Raw genomic sequence first — 26,671 nt, 5'->3', positions numbered from 1 at the left:
CAGAGTTTGACATTGCCGGCAGTAAGTCAAATTCGTTCCCAGTGAGGGTTGGACTCCGCCAAGGCTGCACTTTGTCACCGATTCTGTTCATAATTGTCAAGTTCAAATAACAATCCTTAGGAGGACATTTATAAACATTACCAAAAATAAGGAGAGAAGGCAATCGATTCAGTTGAAAAGCTTGCAAGGAGAAGGAGGGAAGCTATACAATGGACTACAAAATACAGCTTCGGGCAAAAAAAAAAAAAACTCCTTCACCTCTCTTTTAATTTGGGATAGCCCTAGCACTAAGAGAGGTGCCAACCTTAAAAGGATGGGGAGCAAAGCGGGCGACACCTCTATTAATTTGGTTGGCTATGTGTATGCTTGTAGGTGGGATTAATACATTCCAGCAAAGCAAAACTGTCTCTGTTGTTGCCTTTTGCCCTTGGGAAGGCAAGAGAAAAAGCAGTTCTTCATTGCGAGCAGCAAAAGCATTTCTTCATTGCGAGCAGCTATTGATTAGAGCAATTATATAATAAACATCTCAATATCTATCACATCAAATACATTTCATGAAGCAATAGCATTTGACAAGTAATAAATTGCAACAATTTGATTTCTTAAATGTCCCAGACAGTTTGGATCTCAATGTCTGTGGCTTGTCCTTGAAGTTGACTTGTGGAACCTGGGCCGGTTTAAACCAGTCAGAATGACAAGGCAGTTTTATCAAGAACTAAACATGTTTATAGTTGTCAAACACTAAAATGTCTCTTTACTGCAATCAATCATGGAGCATACTATTGTAGAAATCAATACTTTATTGTGAGCCTTCATTGGTAAAAGCAAATACTTAATAACCATTTAATAATCATCTTATCAATAATTTTTATGGACAGAATTTGTAGGCGCAGCCGAAGCGTTGAGGGGGTCTGGTTTTGTTGGCCTCAACATTGCATCTCTGCTTTTTGCAGATGATGTGTTGTTGTTGGCTTCATCAAGCCGTGACCTCCAACTCTCACTCGAGCGGTTCGCAGCCGAGTGTGAAGCAGTCGGGATGAAGATCAGCACCTCGAAATCCGAGTCGCTGGTCCTCAGTCGGAAAAGGGCGTGCCCTCTCCGGGTCGGGGGAGTGGGAGATTCGCAAGCGGATCGGTGCAGCGTCTGCAGTGATGGGCACTCTGCACGTGTCCGTACTGGTGAAGAAGGAGCTGAGCCGAAAGGCCAAGCTCTCGATCAACCAGTCGATCTACGTTCCTACGTTCCTACCTATGGTCACGAGCTGTGGGTTGTGACCAAAAGAACAAGATCCTGGATACAAGCGGGCGAAATGAGTTTCCTCTGCAGGGTGGCCGGGCTCTCCCTTAGAGATAGGGTGTGAAGCTCGGTCATCCGGGAGAGACTTGGTGTCGAGCTGCTACTCCTCCGTGTTGAGAGGAGCCAGTTGAGGTGGCTCGGGCATCTGGTTTGTATGCCTCCTGGACGTTTCCTGGAGAGGTGTTCCGGGCATGTCCCACCGGCGGGAGGCCCCGGGAACAATCCAGGACACGCTGGAGAGACTATGTCTCTCAGCTGGCCTGGGAATGCCTTGGGATTCCGCCAGAGGAACTGGTTGAGGTGAGGGGAATTCTGGGCTTCCCTGCTAAACCTGCTGCCCCCGTGACCTGATCCTAGACTAAGTGGTAGATGATGGACGGATGTACCTTCAGTGTATTTTTACAGTTTGAATGTGGCTTTTTTTTTTTTATTCAGGCAAAGTGATGCGCTGTAAGTCTTTTCTGTTACAAACAAAACAATGTTAATAAAGTTATACTTTTTTGGTAAGTTGATCTATATTAATTTATTTTCTGTTAATATTTAAAAGGACACAATGTTATGCAGGGGTGTAGTTATAATACTAATAATTTTATAGACACAAATGATACTATTTACAGTGGAGGCAGAGAGTTGGGGGGGCACAAAACGTTTACGTCTTCCTGGGAGGTGGTTGTGTAACAGAAAACATTTGAGAAGTCCTGCAATAAATCCTAAACGAGGCACCACTTGAGGATCGCTGAAAGTATACACAATTTACCATCAGCTTTACTCCTTGTCAATAGGTGCAGCAGTCAAGTGAACATTTGCTATAAGAATCCCACTGACTAATTTAACACTGTAGGTCAATTCCAACTGATGTGACACATATGTGATTTCTTTTCATGCAGTGAGATTAATCAAATTCTGAGACAACACTTTTTTCTCCAGAAATGTAACCTAAGATCATTTGTAACATATGCAGATTAAATTCAGATATCTTTCTGAAAATAGACATATGACTAACATGCAAGAGTGGGTACCCACAGGACTAGTTACAACCAGAAACGTTTAGGTCATAAAATTGTTGGTACCAGGATTAGCGATTACATAGTTGCAGAGTAGGCTGTCGATTCATTAGTTATCAAAAGAGATTTGTCCTGAGCCCAATTAATTACGGTTTGCTGCTTTTTGGGGGTGATCTACTAGATGCAGGTGTGTTGTCCTGTTTTTCACCAAATATAAGTTTAGTTCTAATTTTCTATCATTTTGCATGGCATCTGTAAAGAATTTCACCAAAGCAGGTGAGCAGGAGTCGGCACGCTGCGACACTCAAGCTAATTTGATGGGAAGAGGCTGCAAGAAAGAAGAAATTATCAACCCACTGAGCAGTCAACAAGTAGACAAGAATGAACCTTTGTCTACATCATTCAATATGGAAGAGCCCGTTCAACTTAGCCCACAGAAGATAAGTCTAAGATTGCGACCTGGTGAGTTTGGTTTCTGATTCAATCTTGAATCCAAAATGTTAAATATATGGCGGAAAACACTCAGGTGACTTGAAGTTCCACTCTGAGACCCCCAATTAGGCCAACTTTCAGAATTGTCCGATATGCATTTGTGATACATCATTGGAAAGCTTAAAATCTCAATTTTCTGTGGGAAGAAAAATTTTGAACAGGAGGGCATTTAAAAAAAAAAAAAAAAAGAATTTTTAAACAGCGAAACCCTACCTGGAGGCAAGACCATGAAAGAGCAGAATTAAAGACGCCATGACTTTAACGAGATATCATCACGTACTTGCCTTGTTTCGATCCCAAAACTCCATGTAGCATGTATCAATGAGTGTCACACACAGCTGTGAATGGCCACAGCTAGATTTTTGGGGGATTTTATGGGTGAAGCATGGTAATATAACAAGGGTCGCGATGCAGAAATCGCAGACATCAAGGAGTGGTCGAGATTTCCTTTTTCATATACTAGTATTTACTAAGGGTGTAACGGTACATGTATTTGTATTGAACCGTTTCGGTACGTGGTGCTCTGTTCGGAACGGAGGCGTATCGAACGAGTTTCTGACGTAATGTAAGCCTTACTTTTCGAGGCTGTGAGTCGATCGGATTACAGTTTCATTGTGTAGATTATATTTACTCCGTCTTCTCTACTATAATGAGGACCAACACGGTAGGACAGTATAACCCAGAAACGTCAACGGTGCGACAACATGACCGCCGCGAGAACGCAGTGAAACGCAGGCTTAAAGTCAATCAGCCAATGCACACCAGTCGCAGTGCGGCCGCGTGTTAGACGCGTCCCAGAAGTGGCTCAACACGACGCACGTGAAAAGAACGGCAGAGTTTATTATTTGACGCGAGACGCGACCCTCCTGCATCAATACTACTACCGGTAGCTAGGCTCGTCCAGACCGGAAGTCACTCGTGTAAAAATATGGTGGATCCGGTCGATTTTCAAACTAATATGCAATTGTAACCCACTTTTTGAGTCCATCAGATCTCTTGATTGGTAGATCCGGGCACAGTTGACTTGTCTTTGTTGATTTACTGCTGTCTTCTCTGCTATAATAATAACCAACACGGCCCCGTGTTCAATACAAAACCCTCCTACCACAACAAAACAAGTAGGAACTAATATTCACATAGGAACTAAAGTTATACAACATAAAATATACGATATTAATGAATACTACATCACATTTGTAAAATATAAACACATAATAAAATAAATGATAGTCAATTTAAATTAAATGAAATGAGCTTAATCACCTGTAATGAAATAATAAGAATAATACCCAGATCCTGCTTATACAATTAAATTTATGAATTTCGGTGTGGCGCTTTAACTTGAGAAAATCCACCAATAAAGCTTTTGAAAACCGTTCATAAGAAAAAAAAAAATGATTCACTGAGGCATTTCATTTGTAAAATACATGTTAAAATCTTTGTCATTGGGATTGTTTTTATCTTTAGCACAGGACTTTTTTCTTCTTTCTTTCAGAAAGAAAGCTGACCATTACGCGGGGTCTGACAGGCAAACTGTTGTTGGATTATCTTTGAATACCCGCTACTTTTTGAGCAGAATTCTAGCTTTGCATAGGCTAATGTTCCTATTGTTGAAAGCACAAAGGTGTGTAATAAACAACTAGCACATTTATATTTGGCATTTTGTTTTCTTACTGTTCCGAAAATGAACCGAACCGTGACCTCAAAACCGAGGTACGTACCGAACCGAGATTTTTGTGTATCGTTACACCCCTAGTATTTACTCTTTTAAACTTAAATTTTTTTTTTTTTTTACAATTTTTCTTTGTTTGGATCAATTATTTATCATCTAACATATCGGAGAAAATGCAACAGTAACAAAAAAAAAAAAAAATACAATTAAGCAATAGTTATGAGGATATCCGTGACTTTTTTACAGACACCTTTTTTCCGTTGTGACGTAATTTGTTTAAAAGTTTAAAATATGCGAGTGAATAATTTTTTAAAGTATCGTTTTAATGAAATATTAGACATCAATTAATGATTCTAAGCTAAAATCGCCATGAATCTGCTATGGCAGCATATAGACATATTGTTCTATCAAACACAACAATTGTTTTGGCTTAAAATACAGCAGTTTCTTTTTCTGCTTTTTCAGTCTTGTCAATGTTTTCTGCCATATGTTTGTCATGTGGGGGAGGTGACGAGCAGATGAGGAACGAGGACTCAAGTGCATGGAGGGTTTTGGAAGTCAAACTGTTTTATGATCAAGAAATTAAAAAAAAAAATGAAAAAAAAGTAATTCAAAACATAGAAGGTGCAAACTAAAAACAAAGTATCAAATAAACGCATTAGGGCCTGTTTACTGGGCGTCAGGCGGGCTGAGGCCAACGACACCGTTCAGGAGGGCGTCTGGGACGTCAAGCAAAGCTGGTCATCTGTGGCTGGTGCTGGCAAAATGGGCAACTGACGCAGCTTTCTTTGCCGCCGAGCAGTAGCTTGCACAGACAATTTTGGGGGGGGGGGGGGGGGGGCAGGTGCTCAGAGTGGGAGAAAAAGGGCACCTTTTGCAGCGTATGTAACTGCCAGCCCAGCTGCCTCGTTAGAACAATGTGAAATTATAAAATTAAAAAAAAAAGAAAAACCATTGCAGATGTATTACGTAATTATTATTTGTATATTTCAATAAATAGCAACATATTCCAACCTAGCAAGGGTCAACAAAATACTTTAATTTTCGTTATGAATTAGCCTGCTTGGTGATATTACAACAGGACACACACTACACAGCTAATTTTATGTTTGGCATTTAGCAAATAAATTATGCTTATAGCCTGCTGTAAAACTACACTGTTGTGTATCTGTGTGCCCATACTCAAACAAGAGAGCCTAGTTTTCTTGGAGCTTATTCACTTTCTACTACACGCACTCAGTTTTACTTCGTCCAGGTGACTGTCAAATATATATTTTTTGTGTGCGTTTATTTTGATTCTTATTAGTTTTTGTTAAGCAGTAACATTCTCCCGAAGTAGCAGTACAACTACTAAACATTCCAACGCATGACTAAATATTGATTGATTGACATTGATGTAATGTCCGTAACTATGTGCAGCCCCTTTAAGAGACGCTGTGGACAGGGTCAAACAGAAAGGTAAGATGGAGTTCTTTGAACCACCCTCCCTGCACGTCTGGTTGTCTGGAGGAGCCTGGAGAAAATTTTCGGCTAACACCGCCCCCGCCCCGCACATTGGACAATTGTTTTGAAGGGCCTGCGAAAGTGTGGAGGGGCTCGCGAAAAATTAACCACTAGGACCCTCACGCGCCAGACGTTTAGCTTGGGGGGCCCGTTTATACTCATTGCACTTGGGCCCTGTTCACATTTGTTCCGCCACTGAGCCGATGTATTCATGAACCTACGGTAGCTAAAATTCCACCTATTATTCCAAAATTTGTTTTGTTTTCTCTTTGTTTCTGTGTTCCCAGGGCTTTCAACTACTTTTAGTGTTTCATTCAAAAGAATTCAAGGCTATCCAGTTGATCTCTATTACCTGATGGACTTGTCTTTCTCCATGAGAGATGACTTACAGAATGTGAAAGGCCTGGGGGAAGATCTCTTTAAATCTCTGGAAAAGTTTACAGAACATGCTCAGATTGGTAATGTTATAATATTATATCTTGACTAATCTTTTACCTTTGTCTTGCAAAAAGAAACAAGAGATTTATTCAACATATTTCTGTAACTTTAGGGTTTGGTGCCTTTGTTGATAAGACAGTTCTTCCATATACCAACACCAACAAGAAGAAACTGCTGAAGCCATGCGAAGGCAATGTGCAGTGTCAATCCCCCTTTGGCTACCGTCATGTGCTGAGTTTGACGCCAAGGATTGATGAGTTCAAAGACAAAGTAACAGGGCAGTTAATTTCTGGGAACTTGGATTCTCCAGAAGGGAGTCTTGATGCCATGATGCAGGCTGCTGTTTGTGGGGTAAGGGTTCAAACAAAATATTAACTTATTCTATTCTTTCTGGCTTATCATGCTACGATGTTGAGGGGAAGTCAGTATCCGACATGTCATCAGTGGAGAAGCACTGAATACATACTAAAAATACGTGTCCAATTTTTAATTTAATGTACTGAGCTAAGATAAGACAAAGAGGAGTATCAGTATTAATTCATAAAAGAATTTTGTTTACCCTAGTCAACACAATAACAGACGAAGAAAGCAGATACATAATTATACAGGCTACAACGCTTGTTCCAGTAGTAGACACTTCCAATTCAAAAATCAACGAACAATCACAAGCTTCACCAGCTGTTGATTTAAATGATGCTTGGAGAACAAAAAAATCCAACAAAAAGACAAGATGCTTTTTACTTTCTAGTCCATGATTTGTTCTAAAATTGACTTCTTTCTAACAAATAATTTGTCTGCCAACAATATTACACCAGAAAATTATCCGATAATCTTTAGGTATCATGCACTAATTTCTATAGTCCATAAAATTGAGTTACATCAGATGCCTCCCCCAAGTTGGCGCTTGAACAATTCTCTACGCATCAGAAACATTGCAAAGAATGGAAATACAGTCATGTGAAAAAATTAAGACACCCCATGAAATATTCAGTTCTTTATTAAGAAACGTTTACATATCAATGTTTGATCTTGAAAAGAAAGTGATTTAATTGCAAGTAAATAAAAATTAAATTGTTTTACTTATTAAACCAAATACAGTGGTACCTCTACATACGAATTTAATTCGTTCCAGGACCTTGTTTGTAAGTCGAAATGGTCGTATGTCGAGCAGGATTTTCCCATAGGAATACATTATAATTCCATTAATTCGTTCCAAAGCCTAAAAACATACACTAAATTCTTAATAAATACTGCTGGCACTGTTACAAATGGCAATTAAACATAGAAAAACAAATAAGTTATAAATAAATAATTCAGAATAATATAATAATAATAAGAATAATTAATAATTATTCCTGTAAATAATGTAACGAATCGGATTCTAATATGGCGGACACATTTTACTGTCCCTGAACGCACCGCGAAGCTGACGTCTCATTGAGATAGGTCGGTGCGGTAGAGATAATACTTTCGTTTTCTTGAGAGCAGTCAACTGCTTAAGACAATGGGCGTTTTGTGTTGGATAAGTTCTTAAATAAATGATAAAAACGTGAGGAAGCTGGCGATTTCCTTGGCAATGTTACCACAATAATAATTGTCACCTTAACTTATAAATAGTGGCGAACGGTGGTCGGAAGAGGACCATGGAGCTGTATTGTTGAGCCAGTTCAGGGACGCGCACCCCAAGCTCATATTTTTCTATAACTTGCGTCTTCATTTCAAAGGTAAGCATCACTTTTTTCCTTGTTTCTCCAACTGTATGAACTTTTTTTGAAAACTGTGTTGATTTCTCACACAAGAAAATCCACCGTGCGTTCGTTTGCAGTGCTGTCATGTCGTCGTATTTCGAGCATGTCGTCGGATGTAGAAACAAATGGCGAGTCAAATTTTACGTCGGATGTCGAAAAGATCGTGTGTCGAAGCGATCGTATGTCGAGGTACCACTGTATATCAACAAAATGCATATTCTAACTGAGGAAAAAGTTACGACACCCTACCACCTAATAGCTAGTGTTATCCCCTTTGGCTGAAATAACTTCAGTGAGATGCTTTTTGTAGGCATCTAGCAGTCTTTGACATCGGTCTGATGAAAGTTTGCCCCACTGCTCAACGCAGAATATTTTCAGATGTGAGATGTTTGAGGGGTTTCTTGCATGTACAACCTGTTTCAAATCACCCCACCGCATCCCAATGAGATTAAGATCTGGGCTTTGACTCGTCCATTCCAGGACTCTCCATTTGTTCCTTTTCAGCCAGTCCTTGTTGGATTTACTGGTATGTTTTGGGTCATTGTCATGTTGCTGGGTCCAGTTTTGCTTCAGCTTTAATTTTTCACAGATGATCTCACATGTTCCTCAAGCACCCTCTGATACACGATACAATTCATGGTGGATTCTATGATGGTGAGCTGGCCAGGTCCTGCTGTGGCAAAGCATCCCCAAACCATAGCACTTCCACCTCAATGCTTCACAGCTGAAATGAGGTTCTTTTCCTGGAATGCTGTATTGGATTTACGCCAAACATGTCCTCTGTTCTGGTGTCCAAATAATTCAATTTTAGATTCATCTGTCAAAAAAACATTCTTCCAGAAATCCTGGTCTTTATCTACATTCACTCTGGCAAAGTTCAGTCTGGCCTTGATGTTCTTCTTGGAGAGCAAAGGTTTCCTCAATGTACACCTCCTATAAGGGTTAAACTTGTCTTTCTGATGTAGAAGCATGCAGTTTCACATCAACAGTAGCAAGGGCCTACTGTAAGTCCCATTATGACTTCTTAGGGTTTTTAGAGACTTCTTTTAGCATCTTGCGGTCTGCTCTCGGGGCTAACTTGCTTGGACGGCCAGACCTGGGCATGTTGGCAGTTGTTTTGAATATCCTCCACTTGTAGACTATTTTCCGGACCGTGGAATGGCTGATTTTTTAAATCCCTTACCAGACTCATAAGCGTCTACAATCTACTTTCTGAAGGCCTCAGAAAGCTCCTTTGATCGCACCATGGTGTTTTTTTTCATGATGTTCTAATCATGTGCACCTGATGTGATACACCTGTGTGAGATTTTAGCCATTTTAAGTGGGATTGAATGTGGGGGTGTCCCAATTTATTCCCTAACAGAAATTGCATTTATTTAAAATTACATTATACAGAAAGTTTTTTTTTTTTTTTTAAATGTTTTGTCAGTTTTAATTGTTTAGTGCTATTACTTGAATCTCTTAAGATAGTCTAAATTGATATAAAATATCCATATGACCATATATGTTAGAAAACACACAGACTTCCATAGGGTGTCCTAATTTTTTCACATAACTGTATTTTATGGACCTTAAAGACTCTTCTAATATATCGCTGTCACCGCTTAGGGAAACTGGGGAATGTGTAATCAGAGGGAAGATGATTTCATACTCATGATCTACGGATGTCGAGATCTGATCACGTGATAGGAAATCGGGCCGATAGCGTCATTTTTTAAAGAGGATCGGAATCGGGTGAAAAGGATGGAGTTTTAATTAAAAACAATGTATCTGTTTTTCTGCTCTCGCTATCCCTCCTGCTTCTTTTCTTGGTCAGCAGTGCCCTGAAGTTAGCTACTTAAAGTTAACAATGATTGACAGGTTTGTAGCTTTGATCTTGCCAGAGAAGCTTGGTAGCTCTACGATTAAAGGCGCAAATGTGTCAATCATCGTTTAGCTTGTTACACACTCGCGGTAGTGTGCGGTGGCAACTCATTGTGTAACTGGATTTGAGTGGACTCACTCAATGAAGCATTTAATATAGACAAACATTGTTCTATGTTGTTCTTGTTTAAAAATAATTCACATTATGAAGGCGACACGGTGGGGTGAGACGGTAACATGTTTAAAAAAAAACAAAAAAAACCACACACACTTTTTTCCGGTATCGGCAGATTCTCAAAATCAGGTGACTCGGACTGGGGTGCAAAAATATGCCTTCGGGCCATTACATTAAAAAAACAACAATAGATATTGGAAAACGAATTGGAAATATAAATCAAGCAACTGACTAAAAATATGCTGAAAACCCAGCCGACTACTAAAAATGAACTCTATTGCTAAAAACAACTTGATAGCATTTTATCTTAAAATAAAAAAAATCCTCAGTTTTTGCCACAACAGCTAAGATACAATACTCAAATGCAGTCATCCATCACTACCCTATTTGTGATATTCAAGTATCAGCCCAAAGTAGAAAAAAAATTTTTTTTTAAGAAAAACCTTCCAGTTAGTTGCTGGAAGGTGTTACACACACTTTAGGTTCCAAATGTCTTCCATGTCTTCCTCAAACACACTGGACAGCGGCAAAAAAAATTCTCTAACTGCTCGTTCTGAGTTCGTTCCTTTAATATAACAAAACGTAAACAAAAGAGCAAACCGAGAGAAGGAGGAAACAAAAAATAATCCACTTTGAACGCCAAAAAGAGAAATACAAAGAAATCAAAAGAGAGGTCAAAAAACTGTGTGGCTCTCTGCCTTATGCCTTTGCGCAACTGTCCGCTCACATATATCATCAAACGTGACGTCACAAGCTATTTCCACAAAACCAAAATGAATAAATCACAATTAACGTGAATAATCTACCAAACCATTATTTAGGCTTCTACACACACAAAAACAAGGACAAAACACACTTGGTCCAAGTCTACTTCCGACTTGAATGTAAAATTTCACGTTTCTGTCCGGTTCAAATATACAAAACACAAACAAACTAATCAAATATGATCGGATAAATCATTTAAACTCGCATTCCCAAAACTGGCATGCCACTGATGCTCTAATTTAAATTTAAATTTAGCTGAAATACTATATTTGAGGAAGGCAAGGTGAATGTGATTTTCAAATGTGAATTTGTGAGTTGCTTTAAAATTATACTCTGTCTTAATAGGATAAAATTGGTTGGAGGAACAGCAGCACTCGACTGCTTGTCTTGGCAACTGATGATGGATTCCATATGGCTGGAGATGGAAAATTGGCTGGTATCCTAGAACCTAATGATGAACAGTGTCATATGTACAAATCTATTTATACCAAGAGCAATGAAATGGTATGTGAGAGCACACATGGATTGGCATTCAACAACAAGGTTTTTATCACAACTTTGCATTAGTGCACCTAGGGTACCTTCACACTGCTGGTAAAATCTGATTCTTTGCCCATATGTGACACGTATCTGACTTTTTTCATGCAGTGTGAGTTGTCAAATTTCGATTTTTTTTTGGTCAAATACAGCCAGGGCTCATTGTAGGCATCTAACCCGTACATCATTGACAGGTGAAAAACGTCTCCAATGCGCGACAAAACAAAAACAAACAAGCAATCATGGAATATTGCACAGAAAATACCTTTCTTCTTGATACGATATGTCAGTGGTCTCCAAACTATTCCACATAGGGCCGCAGTGGGTGCAGGATTTCACTCCAACAAAACAAGACCACACCTTTTCACCAATCTGGTGTTTTATAAGTGAAATCAGTTGATTGCAGTCAGGTGCTGCTTGTTGCAGTACGAACCACATTGGTTAAAAGGTCTGTGCTTGATCGGTATGAACAAAAACCAGGACCCACAGTGGCCCTCGAGGACCGGTTTGGAGACCCCTGCTATATGTGAAGGCATTATTCCATTTACTTCGTACCAGAGGTTGCGCTAGACTTTTTCGTTGTCTGTCATTTTGACTGACAGTGTCATAAAAATCCGGTCATAATCTATTTTTACCCGTCACTTACATTTTTAAAATGATAATAATGACATATTCAATAGTATTTAGTTTTCATTCATTTTTATTTAATATTCTGTCCGAACAAGCTTAACAAGAGGCAAACAGACAGCGGAGTGCACCAATCAGCGACGGGCAGACGTGCCGTTAGCAAAGCGACGAGGGCAGGACGAGGGACTTGCGTGCGGAAGTAAACATACGAGGAGAACAGAGTTTATTCCACATGGCTAGCGCGAGACAGACTGTTGTTTATGACTCGTGTCGATGTGTTTTAGCTCATTTAAAACTGAATTTACCGCGGATTGGAACATATTCTCGGCTCTCCCGTTCGCCATCCGTGTTGTTGTAGAGACGACTTTCGGCGCGCAAGAGTGACGTTGCTCGTGAAGAACACGTCACGCAAATAAACAAATCTGATTTGTCGATTGATTTTGTACCTACTCGAGAGGCTGTGTCCCAGACTATTCTTGACTTTTCTCTCATTGTTTGAAAAATACAGGGAGAACAGTCTGGCGGTGCCAGGCAAACACTCAGTTGCCTTGACATTTTTCCGAGTAAGGCCAATGACGTCATGCATCAAGAGAGACAATAGCTAATTAATATGCTCACTCGCCACCCTGTGGTCTGGGGTGTGAATTGCAACCTGTCAAAATGACAGATGGACTTCAGTTTTTTCCGTCACTGTTTTAAAAAACCGGTCAACGACGGAAAATATTCGGTTAACGCAACCCCTGCTTAGTACGCACACACAAAAAAAAATCTAAATGAACAAAAAAATCCGAATTGGGCATCGCGCCTTGTTATGTTAATGTTGTCTGAATACTGTAATTTTATAAAATAGAATAGAATAGAATAGAAAGCTTTTATTGTCATTGTACAAAGTACAACGAGATTTAAAGCTTCGCTAAAACTTGCACCACATTAAATAATAGCAAAAGCAAAATAAGGCTAAAATAAAAACAGAGGTTGCAGTGTACACAGATTGGGAATAAAGTGAATAAATGACTAGCAGCAAGTGGTGATTTAGTGGTACTATAACACAGCGCAACAGTGCGTATATGACAATTTACAGTACTTAGACAAGGAGGTAGATGGCTGACCTGATTTAGTGCAAATGACAGTTTTTGCATAGATATTGATGTAACAATGCAAAAATGCAGCACCCAGATTGAGACAGATGTCTGAGAACATGTTACTTTGCGAGATGCATGTGACAATGTTGTGGCATTAGCAGTGCAATTACACATTTCAGTGCAAAATTGAGTTGAGTATCGTGACAGCTCTTGACACGATAGTGTCTCTCAGTCTGTTTGTTTTGGCTGGTATGGCCCTGTAGCGCCTGCTGGAGGGCAACAGGTTGAAGAGGTGTAAATTGGGGTGTGTACAGTGTATCACAAAAGTGAGTAAGCCCCTCGCATTTCTGCAGATATCTAAGTATATCTTTTCATGGGACAACACTGACAAAATGACACTTTGACACAATGAAAAGTAGTCTGTGTGCAGCTTATATAATACAGTTAATTTATTTTCCCCTTAAAACAGCTCAAAATATAGCCATTAATATCTAAACCCCTGGAAACAAAAGTGAGTACACACCTTAGAAACTACGTCCATCCCTAAATGTCCAAATTGAATACTGCTTGTCTCTTCCCCTCCAAAATGTCATGTGACTGTTACAGCAGTGCTGTCAGCATTGCTGCAGAGATTGAAGAGGTGGGGGGTCAGCCTGTTAGTGCTCAGACCATACGCCACACTCTACATCAAATTGGTGTGCATGGCTGTCACCCCAGGAGGAAGCCTCTTCTGAAGATGGTACACAAGAAAGCCTGCAAACAGTTTGCTGAAGACATGTCGAAAAAGCACATGGATTACTGGAACCATGTCCTATGGTCTGATGAGACCACCTCTTCAATCTCTGCAGCAATGCTGACAGCACTTCTGTAACAAGTCACATGACATTTTGGAGAGGAAATGACAAGCAGTACTCAATTTGGACAATTAGGGATGTGCATAGTTTCTAAGGGGTGTACTCACTTTTGTTGCCAGGGGTTTAGATATGAATGATTATATTTTGAGTTATTTTGAGGGGGAAAATAAATTAAGTCTTTTCTATAAGCTGCTCACAGACTACTTTTCATTGTGTCAAAGTGTCATTTTGTCAGTGTTGTCCCATGAAAAGTCACGTGATTATCTGCAGCCAGTGATAGCCAGACAGGGCATGCCATTGCGTATAGACATGATGAGTCGGTGTGTCTTGACCTCAGCGCCAGAGGCTCCACTGAGACCGACTCACCGAACCCTGAGGGTTCGATCGAACCCAGGTTAACAACCACTGCTCTCGAGGTTATGGAGCAGTCCTGGTTAACACATTTTCTGCAAAAAGCAGAGATGCAATACTGAAGTCACCAAACCAAATACCTTCAAAGCCTCGACTGCACCTAAATATTCTGTCCATAAAAGTTCTAAACATAGTCAGTGACAAAGAGCAGCCTTTGTCGAGTCCAACCCTCACTAGAAACAAATCTGACTTTTTTTACATATAGTTCGTGGCATTCAGGTGGGTCAAATTAATTGAAAATTCACATCACCAAGTGGGCAATGTCCTTGTATATGCTACAATATAATAATAATTTGTTTTTGTTTTTTATTACCAAAAATAGTCCCTTGCCCTAAACTTTTCTTGAATGACGTATCCATAAACCTTGTGTGATTTAAAAAAAAAATCAAAACAACTAGGGCAAAGATAGGAGAGGGAACAGATTCAGAGCCTCACCTGCATATTGAAAATAAAATATATCTAGAGTGTACAGTGGGGCAAATAAGTATTTAGTCAACCACTAATTGTGCAAGTTCTCCCACTTGAAAATATTAGGGAGGCCTGTAATTGTCAACATGGGTAAACCTCATCCATGAGGGACAGAATGTGGGGGAAAAAAAACAGAAAATCACATTGTTTGATTTTTAAAGAATTTATTTGCAAATCATAGTGGAAAATAAGTATTTGGTCTATACCAAAAGTTCATCTCAATACTTTGTTATGTACACTTTGTTGGCAATAATGGAGGCCAAACGTTTTCTGTAACTCTTCACAAGCTTTTCACACACTGTTGCTGGTATTTTGGCCCATTCCTCCATGCAGATCATCCAAATGCTCTCGAGCGAACCGCAGACGGGCCTGGACGTGTACTGGCTTCAGCAGGGGGACACGTCTGGCAGTGCAGTATTTGAGTCCCTGGCGGCGCATTGTGTTACTGATAGTAGCCTTTGTTACTGTGGTCCCAGCTCTCTGTAGGTCATTCACTAGGTCCCCCGTGTAGTTCTGGGATTTTTGCTCACCGTTCTTGTTATCATTTTGACGCCACGGGGTGAGATCTTGCATGGAGCCCCAGGTCGAGGGTGATTATCAGTGGTCTTGTATGTCTTCCATTTTCTAATAATTGCTCCCACAGTTGATTTCTTTACACCAAGCATTTTACCTATTGCAGATTCAGTCTTCTCAGCCTGGTGCAGGTCTACAATTTTGTCTCTGGTGTCCTTCGACAGCTCTTTGGTCTTGGCCATAGTGTAATTTGGAGTGTGACTGACTGAGATTGTGGACAGGTGTCTTTTATACCGATAATGAGTTAAAAGAGGTGCCATTAATACAGGTAACGAGTGGAGCCTCGTTAGACCTCGTTAGAAGAAGTTCGACCTCTTTGACAGCCAGACATCTTGCTTCTTTGTAGGTGACCAAATACTTATTTTCCACTCTAATTTGGAAATAAATTCTTTAAAAATCAAACAATGTGATTTTCTGTTTTTTTTTTTCCATATTCATTCTCTCATGGTTGAGGTTTACCCATGTTGAAAATTACAGGCCGTCTCTAATCTTTTCAAGTAGGAGAACTTGCACAATTGGTGGTTGACTAAATATTTATTTGCCCCACTTTATATATATCAGGGGTGTGAGGGTACACACAAGTCAAAGTTCAGTACGTACCTTGGTACGGTGGTCACGGTTCAGAACAAAAGGAAAAACAAAATGCTTTTTTCTCACAGCATTTGAAAGTATTAGGGCTGTCAAAATTATCGCGTTAACCCGCGGTAATTAATTTTTTAAATTAGTCACGTTAAAATATTCGACGCAATTAACGCACATGTCCCGCTCAGACAGTATTCTGCCTTTTGGTAAGTTTTACAGCAAGGTTTTTTGTGCTGTCTCACAGCGAACTCTTGTGGTCGCTTTGCGACATGGTTTATTGCTTTCTTGCCAGTTCAATATGGCTGCAGGACGTCTCGGGCTGACGCCTACGTTGTAATGTTGTGCTTATATGATCCTTGGACAAGATTTGTCCGTAAGTATGGTTGTAGTAAAGAATGTACATATTATGTTAGTAAGCGAAATGTTATATATTTTGTATGAGACGCTTTTTGTTTATGTTTAGTGAACCTGTATAGCGTGCTAAGCTAACGTTGTTGCTAATGCAATGCTTGTGTACTTTTTTTTTTGTAGTTTCACTACGGTCTAAAGAGGACAGTGGTTTGAGGCCATTTTATTAATAAATCAGATGAAAAAGGAATAAGTCTGATTATTAAGGCGTCGTTCACTAGCTGTCTAGCTTTGGAAAAAGTAGACGCTTCGGAGTGAGGACAGCATAGACAGATTTAAATGACAGTAGAGTGAAATGCCCGCTACAGTCCTTATGTACCATATGTTGAATGTATATATCCATCTTGTGTCTTATCTTTCCATTCCAACAATTTATTTTACAGAATATATATATATATATATATATATATATATATATATATATATATATAACTAATATAATATAATATACAGAAAAATATGGCATATTTTATAGATGGTTTGAATTGCGATTAATTGTGATTAATTACGGTTAATTTTTAAGCTGTAATTAACTCGATTAAAAATTTTAATCGTTTGACAGCCCTGGTTTGTATACAATTACTGTACATACAGTAATTATATCGGTGAAAAAAAAATGTAAAAAGGTTTTTTTTTTTTTTTCTTCAATTCAATAACTTAACATGAACATATTTGATGAATGAATGATGTGAAATTTGTTATCGAATGGGTCATGTAATAATGTGTAGAACATGAAAAGTAACAACAGTTACTTTGCCAAGTAACTAATTACTCTTACATTGAGGTAAACTGAGTTACTAACTCAATTACATTTTGAGAGAAGTCATTTGTAACTGTAACTAATTTCCTTTTAAAGTAAGATTAACAACACTGCTCTCAACCCTGACAAAATAAGATTTGTTGAAAATGGATGAATGATGAACATCATCCAATAAATGTATGACTAATGTATATATTTTAACCATAAGGACTACCCATCTGTTGGACAAATAGCAAGGCAGTTGGAAAAAGAAAATATTCAACCCATATTTGCTGTGACGGAAAATATGGTAAACATGTACAAGGTAAAGCCATGCACTTATTCATATTGTATATCTGCTCAGATATATTGTACAATGTGGGATGTATAATGGCTTTAATCAAATCTTCTTTTTTTTTTTTTTTTTTTTTAAAAGAACCTCTCCAAAATGATTCCAAAATCTGAAGTGGGACTTTTGTCTAACGATTCCAATAATGTTGTTCAGTTGATTGAAACTGCATACAATGTAAGTTTTGAATTATAACTATTTCTGTTCTTCCTGAATATAAACCAATTTCTGATGTTTTATCTGGATTGCAATGTGCATAACCTCCCCAGAAATTGTCTTCAAAAGTTACACTGACCCATGAAAATCTCCCTGAAAATGTTAGAGTCGTCTATACACCACGCTGTAAACACGCAAAGCAAGAAGGAGAAAACAAAGGAGTTTGTGACAATGTTCTTGTGGGACAGGAGGTCAGTTCTTTGTGGTGTTCATGCAGGATGGCTGAATCACTCAGACAACATGCACTGAAGTAGACAGCAACCAAATAGCGGCCACAGTTTGTTCTTGTTTTTTTGCTACTGATGATGTTTCATATCAGCCTGATAATTACTGTACAGAATGGTGTTTAGTGCATAGTAATCCTGCAATGTGTAAACTACAAGGAACAATGCAGCACATATAATCATTTATTGGCTATAATGTAAAGTATATTGCTTTACAGTGGTATGAAAAAGTATCTGAACCTTTTGGAATTTCTCCCATTTCTGCATAAAATCATCAAATGTGACCTGATCTTTGTCAAAACCAGAGAGATGAAAATACAGTGTCTGATTTAACTAAAACCACCCAAACATTTATAGGTTTTCATGTTTTAATTAGGATAGCATGCAAGCAATGACTAAAGGGGGGGGGGGGGGGGTAACTAAGTGAACCTTCTGCCTATGGAGACTTATAAAGAGCAATTGAAACCAATCTTTACCAAAGAATTTAAGTCAGGTGTGTGCCTAATCACTGATGAGTGGTTTAAAGTTGCCCTGCCCACTATAAAACACACACCTGTTAAGAATTTTATTGATGAGAACCATTGTCTGATGTGCATCATGGCTCAGTCAAAAGAGCTGTCTGAAGACCTGCAATCAAGGATTGTTGATATGTATAAAGCTGGAAAGGATACGAAACCATTTCTAAAAGTCTGGATGTTCATCAATTGACAGTCAGAGAAGTTGTCTACAAATGGAGAGAGTTTGGCACTGTAGCTTCTCTCCAAGGAGTGGCCGTCCACCAAAGATGATGCCAAGAGTTCCGCGCAGAATACTCAGAGAGGTAAAAAAAAAAAACCTAGAGTGTCTGCTAAAGACTTACAGAAATCACTGGCATAGTCCAATATCTCCGTGCACTCATCAGCTACTAGTATATGTAAAACTATGGCCAAGAATGGTGTTCATGGGAGGCCTCCACAGAGGAAGCCACTGCTGTCTAAAAAAAACATTGTTGCTCGTTTAATGTTTGCAAAAAGGCACTTTTTGGACACTCCACAGATGTTTTGGCAAAATATTTTGTGGACTAATGAAACCAAAGTTGAATTGTTTGGGAGTAACACAACATCATTGTTTGCATGCTATCCTCATTAGAAATATGAAAACTTATAAATGTTTGGGTGGTTTTAGTTAAGTCAGAGACTGTATTTTCTAGAGGTGCACAATAATTATCGGTCCGATAATTATCGCTCCGATAATAGGAATTATGACATCATCCCAATAACTCCAATAACATTATATATTATCGGGCCTATTAATAATATTTTTGGCACGGTGTCGGGTAGGGATAAGAGCGTTTCCACTCCTGTTTTGCCAATATGCAAAGTTTTGTTAGTGTTCTAGAGGCTGTATTTTTCCTTCAATGAGTTATAAACCTTAGTATGGCTATTAGCAAATGTTTGCATTTTATAGTGTTGTGTTTACAAGTTCTTGAGAGGCCTTTTGGTTATTGATAGGCTTGCTGTTCTATAATTGCTAGGTTAAGAAAGTTGTTTCATGGACCAAGACGACAAAAGTCTCCTCTCCTGTTGCACCAAATGTTTTATCTGCTGACAAAGCACAATACATGTTGGGTTTATGTTTAAGATCAGTGGTCATTGTTCAGGGGAACACATCATCAATGATATTGACTGATTGATTGTGAGTGACTCAAATTATATTTATTTGAAAAAATTAATAAGTGCACTTTTTGAAGTCAAAACTGTTCTTATCTTTGTTTTGTTCATTATAATAATGTTCATGTCATCATGAAAATTCTGGTTTGGTCAAAGGCAAATCTATGCTGAATCAACCACTAGTATTTTTGACCTACAGGTGTTCAAAAACTCAGGTAAATATACATTGAAAAATTATATCGTATCGGTTATCGTATCGGTATCGGCCGGAGGAGCAGGAAGTTATATCGTTATCGGTGTCAAAAAATGGATCTCGTGCACCCCTAGTATTTTAATCTATGTGATTTTGACAAAGCTCAGATTACATTTGATGGAGATTTTATGATGAAATGTGAGAAATTCCTAAAGGTTCAGATACTTTTTTCATACCACTGTAAATGCCAGAGATCTGGTCACTCAAACATAATTTATCATGCAGGCCTTTGTACTTTGCTTTGTTGTAAAGCAATTTGAGGACCTTTCAGGTTTTTGTAAATGGCTATATAATTAAATTTGATTTCATTATTTGCACATCTATTCATACAGTAAGCTACAAGATATTAATATACTGTTTACTCACTTACAATTGTGCTTTTCAACTGCGCTTTGATTGGGTATAGTCAATAGATTCTAGTGGTGCGGCCAAGCTAACATCATTTCTTTCAGTCTTCCGTCTATCGGAAATCTACAGCTTCAATGAAGCTGTTGTTTGATAAATATGACTTTGCAAGTTTTATTTTTCCAAAAAGGAAATTCTTGATAAGAAATAAATTCAGTAGAACTGACACTTCTCAGCCACCGTAGTTAAATGTAGCAAATCATATTTAAAATATAGTTTATAAACATTCTAATTATTTAATAAATATATTTTTCAATTTCCCCACAGATTTCTTTTGATATAACAATCACAGCAGACTCCTGCATCGAGAACAAGACATTCTCAATCAGACCACTGGGCATTAAAGATACATTGACAGTGACCTTGTCGACAAGCTGTGAGTGTCAGTGTAAAGATCCGAGGGAAAGTAACCAACAATACTGTAATGCCAGGGGAACAATAGAGTGTGGTATTTGCAGGTAAGCTTTATACCGTAATTTTCAGACTATAATCCGTTACTTTTTTCCTTCATTTTGAATCCTGTGGCTTGTAGTCCAGTGTGGCTTATTTATTGATCTATTTTGGTTAATAGGTAACACTTTATTTGACAGCGGCGTCATAAAACTGTCATAAGACCGTCATAATTATGACATGACACTATCTTGGGCATTACTGAATGCTTACCTCATTAAGTGTCCTCCGGCATATTATGTCACTAACTCAATTTATGTCCATCTAGGATCTTTTAAATCCATTCAAAAGTGAGATAATTTGCCAGATAACACTAAATGACATCTGTTGTAAGCTTTCAGAAATGCTTATGACAGTGGCATGTCAAAATTATGATTGTCTAATGACAGTCTTATGTCAAATAAAGTGTTATCAAATACCATAACTAGCAATTAATCAAACAACTGGAACAGTAACTGAAGAAAAAATTAGCACAGAACATGAATTTTGATTGTTATTTACATCTGTAGTGCTGCAATGCATGATAAGAGGCATGTAGAACGACAACAACAGTGTTGCCAGCAGGTGGGAGCAGTGATGGACAAATGAAGCATCTTGAAGCAATGAAGCTTTGCAGCCAAATGGTGGTTCATTTGGTCTTATAAAAGTCGTATGATGCCGCTGTCAAATAAAGTGTTACCGGTTAATATCTTTTGGTGTATATATCTCATAATACAGTGTGGACAGCTGTGGCTTATGTTTGAACAAATGCCGTTTTTGTACAAAATTTGGCGGGTAGCGGCTTATAGTCAAGTGCGCCTTATAGTGCGGAAATTACGGTACTTTAATTTATTACATGTTTAAAAAATATGAAAATCATCTTGGCTAAATATGTTGAAAACACACAAGGTATATGTTCCTCCATTACAAAGTGCCTAAGAAACAAAAAAGCGACCCATTTGGAGGAAGACAAGTCAATGGTGTACTGACAAGTCACCATGGGATGCTCCAGTTAGATAGAAAAATGGGAAAAAAGAGGATGGCTGAGGGAAAAACGTAAAATGTGTGGAACCTGAGGGGAAAAACTCAGCACATACTGTAAGCAATAGAATAAAAGCATAACACCAAATCTCAAGACAAGCGCAAATTTAGGTGGGCAGTGAAAGGGTTATGGGGCGAACGCTATGCAGAGCAGATGCACTTGCATGATCATCAAGCCAAGTTTTGGTGTCCTGCTTTTCTGCTTTCCTGTCTGTTTGTCTGTCTGCCTGTTTGTCAGCTTGCCTGCTTCCTGCCTGCTTACCACCCAGCTGAGCCTTCGTGCCTTACATGCATACATCTCAATAAACTTGTCTATAAATCTTATGTAACTGCAATGAGCTTTTAATGATTACTAATTTGCATGTGCTAATTGGTTCTCTCCTTTTTAAGTTGCAACCAAGGCTCTGTCGGTCAGTTCTGCGAGTGCTCCATTGGCAACAAAGATGAACACTCCATTAAAGAGTCATGTAAGGGCCCAAGTGGTTCTGAATGTGAGGGTCGTGGAGATTGTGTGTGCGGGAGATGCCAGTGCCACACAACAGCAAGTGGAAGCAGTTACCATGGTGACTTCTGTCAATGTGACGACGAACACTGTGAGAAGTTCCAGAATAAATTATGCGGAGGTAATCATTGCTTCTTTTATATAAAGTTTTATGAAAATGGGGGTTGTAAAGGGGCTAAATGCTAATGCCAAATAAAGATACAGTGCCTTGCAAAAGTATTCGGCCCCCTTGAACCTTGCAACCTTTCGCCACATTTCAGGCTTCAAACATAAAGATATAAAATTTTAATTTTTTGTCAAGAATCAACAACAAGTGGGACACAATCGTGAAGTGGAACAAAATTTATTGGATAATTTAAAGTTTTTTAACAAATAAAAAACTGAAAAGTGGGGCGTGCAATATTATTCGGCCCCCTTGCGTTAATACTTTGTAGCGCCACCTTTTGCTCCAATTACAGCTGCAAGTCACTTGGGGTATGTTTCTATCAGTTTTGCACATCGAGAGACTGACATTCTTGCCCATTCTTCCTTGCAAAACAGCTCGAGCTCAGTGAGGTTGGATGGAGAGTGTTTGTGAACAGCAGTCTTCAACTCTTTCCACAGATTCTCGATTGGATTCAGGTCTGGACTTTGACTTGGCCATTCTAACACCTGGATACGTTTATTTTTGAACCATTCCATTGTAGATTTGGCTTTATGTTTTGGATCATTGTCCTGTTGGAAGATAAATCTCCGTCCCAGTCTCAGGTCTTGTGCAGATACCAACAGGTTTTCTTCCAGAATGTTCCTGTATTTGGCTGCATCCATCTTCCCGTCAATTTTAACCATCTTCCCTGTCCCTGCTGAAGAAAAGCAGGCCCAAACCATGATGCTGCCACCACCATGTTTGACAGTGGGGATGGTGTGTTCAGGGTGATGAGCTGTGTTGCTTTTACGCCAAACATATCGTTTTGCATTGTGGCCAAAAAGTTGAATTTTGGTTTCATCTGACCAGAGCACCTTCTTCCACATGTTTGGTGTGTCTCCCAGGTGGCTTGTGGCAAACTTTAAACGAGACTTTTTATGGATATCTTTGAGAAATGGCTTTCTTCTTGCCACTCTTCCATAAAGGCCAGATTTGTGCAGTGTACGACTGATTGTTGTCCTATGGACAGACTCTCCCACCTCAGCTGTAGATCTCTGCAGTTCATCCAGAGTGATCATGGGCCTCTTGGCTGCATCTCTGATCAGTTTTCACCTTGTTTGAGAAGAAAGTTTGGAAGGACGGCCGGGTCTTGGTAGATTTGCAGTGGTCTGATGCTCCTTCCATTTCAATATGATGGCTTGCACAGTGCTCCTTGAGATGTTTAAAGCTTGGGAAATCTTTTTGTATCCAAATCCGGCTTTAAACTTCTCCACAACAGTATCTCGGACCTGCCTGGTGTGTTCCTTGGTTTTCATAATGCTCTCTGCACTTTAAACAGAACCCTGAGACTATCACAGAGCAGGTGCATTTATACGGAGACTTGATTACACACCGGTGGATTCTATTTATCATCATCGGTCATTTAGGACAACATTGGATCATTCAGAGATCCTCACTGAACTTCTGGAGTGAGTTTGCTGCACTGAAAGTAAAGGGGCCGAATAACATTGCACGCCCCACTTTTCAGTTTTTTATTTGTTAAAAAAGTTTAAATTATCCAATAAATGTTGTTCCACTTCACGATTGTGTCCCACTTGTTGTTGATTCTTGACAAAAAAATTAAATTTCATATCTTTATGTTTGAAGCCTGAAATGTGGCGAAAGGTTGCAAGATTCAAGGGGGCCGAATACTTTTGCAAGGCACTGTATAAACACAAATATTGAACCTATTTATTTATTATTTTTATGATAAATAAAACTCCAATCGTTTAATTGGCGGCATGGTGGCCAAGTGGTTAGCACATTTGCCTCGCAGTTGAGGCGAGATGTCTCAAATTAAGGGTTCAATCCCGGGCTCTGGCCTTCCTGTGGGGAGTTTGCATGTTCTCCCCGTGCGAGTTTGCATGTTCTCCAGTTTCCTCCCACATCCCAAAAACATGGGTGGTAGGCTGATTGAACACTCTAAGTTGTCCATAGGCACAGTATGCGTGTGTGTGAATGGTTGTATGTCTCATTGTGCCCTGCGATTGGCTGGCTACCAATTCAGGGTGTACCTGGCATACTGCCCATATTATTTGGGAAAGGCTCCTGCACCTCTGCGACCCTCGTGAGGATAAGCGACATGGAAAATGAATGAATGAATGAATTTTAATCGGATATACAGTATGTCACTTTTTGCAATTACTTTTACAATTTAACTTGTTTTAGGCATGTTGTAAGTAACAATGAAGACAAAATGGATGACTATTCCCTTTCAAAATAATATTTTATAACACCTTCCTGACTTAAAAGTCAGTGGCGCCTCCAGAAATTTTTCTTAGGGGTGGCCAGATGGGGCCACTTAAAATCTTGGGGTGGCACACCAAAACTAAAAGCCATAATTTCAGGTTTTCATTATATTATTGCAGTAAAAAGGTCAGGGGAAAACTATCAGAAAGACTTAAGGACACAGCTACTGGTATACTTTGGTGTATTGTGTAATATTTGATGTTACTAATAATTTAATGTGCATAGTCCATAACTGTCCAGTCAACATTTTGAGTTCCACAACAATTCTGTTTTATTGTGTTATGTATATATTAGGCATAAGGTGTACATTTAACAAAACAAAATAATTACTGGGGAAAAGCAGGTGCTGGCAGATACAAATTTGGGACGAAATGCATAACTGATGCTACAACAATCTAACAATATACTGGCAAGCGGGGTGGCTAGTGGGGTGGCCAACAAATTTATAGCCACCCCTGTTAACAGTAGTCGACAACTGTAGTGTGTTAAGTACATAAAATTTGTTAGTTTTGAATAAAGGTTCTGAGTACAACACATGAAAAGAATTTCTTTGTACACAAATAAGACAGGAGTCCTGTTCTTTCAAATAAAAAAAAGTGCTACTGATTGACATTTTTTATCTTGTGGGCAAAGTGCTGGTATAAATTGTGTCAATGACTCATTTATTTTTATTTTTTTAAACAAACTAAACAACTAAATAAAATAAGGAGGAGGCAGACTGTAATGAAACAGATTTCAAACATTTGTTCATAAATACAATCCCAATCCAATTTCACAGCACTCTCTCTTGTATGACAATGTACTGTTTGAATGGGAAATTTTGTTGAAAGGAGGCAAATTCCAAATCCAGACCTCCATAGGTTGATAAATTTGAATGTCATTGATAATTTTTATGTGATTTTGTTGTCAGCACATTCAACTATTGAGAGAATAATAAAAATACAGTATTTCATTAATTCACATCTGTAATGTGTTACTTTCGTGTTCCCTTTATTTTTTTAAGCAGTGTATATATAAAGCTGTGTCAAATATTCCCTCTCATTCCTTTTTCTCATAATTGATAGGAAATGGTAAGTGCAACTGCGGCAAATGTGAATGCTACCCAGGCTTTGAAGGCTCAGCGTGTCAGTGCACAAAATCAGAAGAGGGGTGTCGTACCCCAAATAATACCATTTGCTACGGGAGAGGAGACTGTAAGTGTAACCGGTGTGAGTGTAAAAATACATACCAACGTCCACATTGCCAGAAATGTCTCGGTTGCCCGGACCCGTGCCAAGTCAAATCGTAAGTAACGTAATCATTCAGCAATTTTGGAGTTACTTATGAATAACACTAATTTCAACAGACCTCAGTCCTGTTTTCTGTTCTTTTCCATTTTTTTTCCAGAAATTGCATTGAATGTCTCGGTTTTCAATCTGGTCCTTTTAATAAGAACTGCAGCGCGGCTTGCCGCGAGAGCGTTTTGCATGAAATGGTAGATCAGTTCACAATTGCGAGCAAATTGTGCAAGCAAAGGGACACAAATGGTTGTTGGATGAAATTCAAGTTGGATCAACTATTTGGAGAGGATAAGTTCATGGCTGAAATTCTGAAAGAGAGAGGTAATATTTCATGTGAATAAGTAAACACATTCCAACCAATACTCTCCACAACACCCAGAACTAACCTCCCTTTGTGTAACCAAAAACCTGGAATTTCCCTTATTACAGAGTTAGACTCAATTTACATTTAACCTGCTTTGTGAAACAAACCCCAGGTTTTCATTGCTGCTTCAACAAAACCCAAACCATACAGTTTTTCAGGTTTTTGTGTATACATGACTCATTGCACTTAACTTAAATACTCTCATTTACAGCATTTCAAATCAAAATTAAAATAGCCCAGAACTGAACATCAACATCTTATCTAACAATTTACAGTCTCAAACAGAGTGATGGCTGATATAGAATCCGC

The 26,671-nt window shown here is 38.8% G+C and overlaps 1 protein-coding gene across 2 annotated transcripts in view; it reads left to right on the top strand.

Annotated features, from left to right (window-relative positions):
* itgb2 (integrin, beta 2) overlaps positions 1-26,671 on the top strand; it is a 46,497-nt gene that overhangs the window by 9,557 nt on the left and 10,269 nt on the right. For both annotated transcript variants that reach the window (XM_057852372.1, XM_057852371.1), the window contains 11 exons: positions 2,561-2,762; positions 6,255-6,425; positions 6,518-6,756; positions 11,302-11,460; positions 17,467-17,562; positions 17,674-17,763; positions 17,856-17,993; positions 20,601-20,791; positions 22,194-22,426; positions 25,783-26,002; positions 26,105-26,319. In XM_057852372.1, the coding sequence (XP_057708355.1) occupies positions 2,561-2,762; positions 6,255-6,425; positions 6,518-6,756; positions 11,302-11,460; positions 17,467-17,562; positions 17,674-17,763; positions 17,856-17,993; positions 20,601-20,791; positions 22,194-22,426; positions 25,783-26,002; positions 26,105-26,319 (1,954 nt within the window). The remainder of the gene's footprint in view (positions 1-2,560; positions 2,763-6,254; positions 6,426-6,517; positions 6,757-11,301; positions 11,461-17,466; positions 17,563-17,673; positions 17,764-17,855; positions 17,994-20,600; positions 20,792-22,193; positions 22,427-25,782; positions 26,003-26,104; positions 26,320-26,671) is intronic.

Source organism: Corythoichthys intestinalis, chromosome 12, assembly GCF_030265065.1.
Source record: "Corythoichthys intestinalis isolate RoL2023-P3 chromosome 12, ASM3026506v1, whole genome shotgun sequence".
NCBI classification, from domain to species: domain Eukaryota; kingdom Metazoa; phylum Chordata; class Actinopteri; order Syngnathiformes; family Syngnathidae; genus Corythoichthys; species Corythoichthys intestinalis.
Note: the sequence above shows the minus strand (reverse complement) of the source record. Positions and strands in the feature narration are given on the sequence as shown.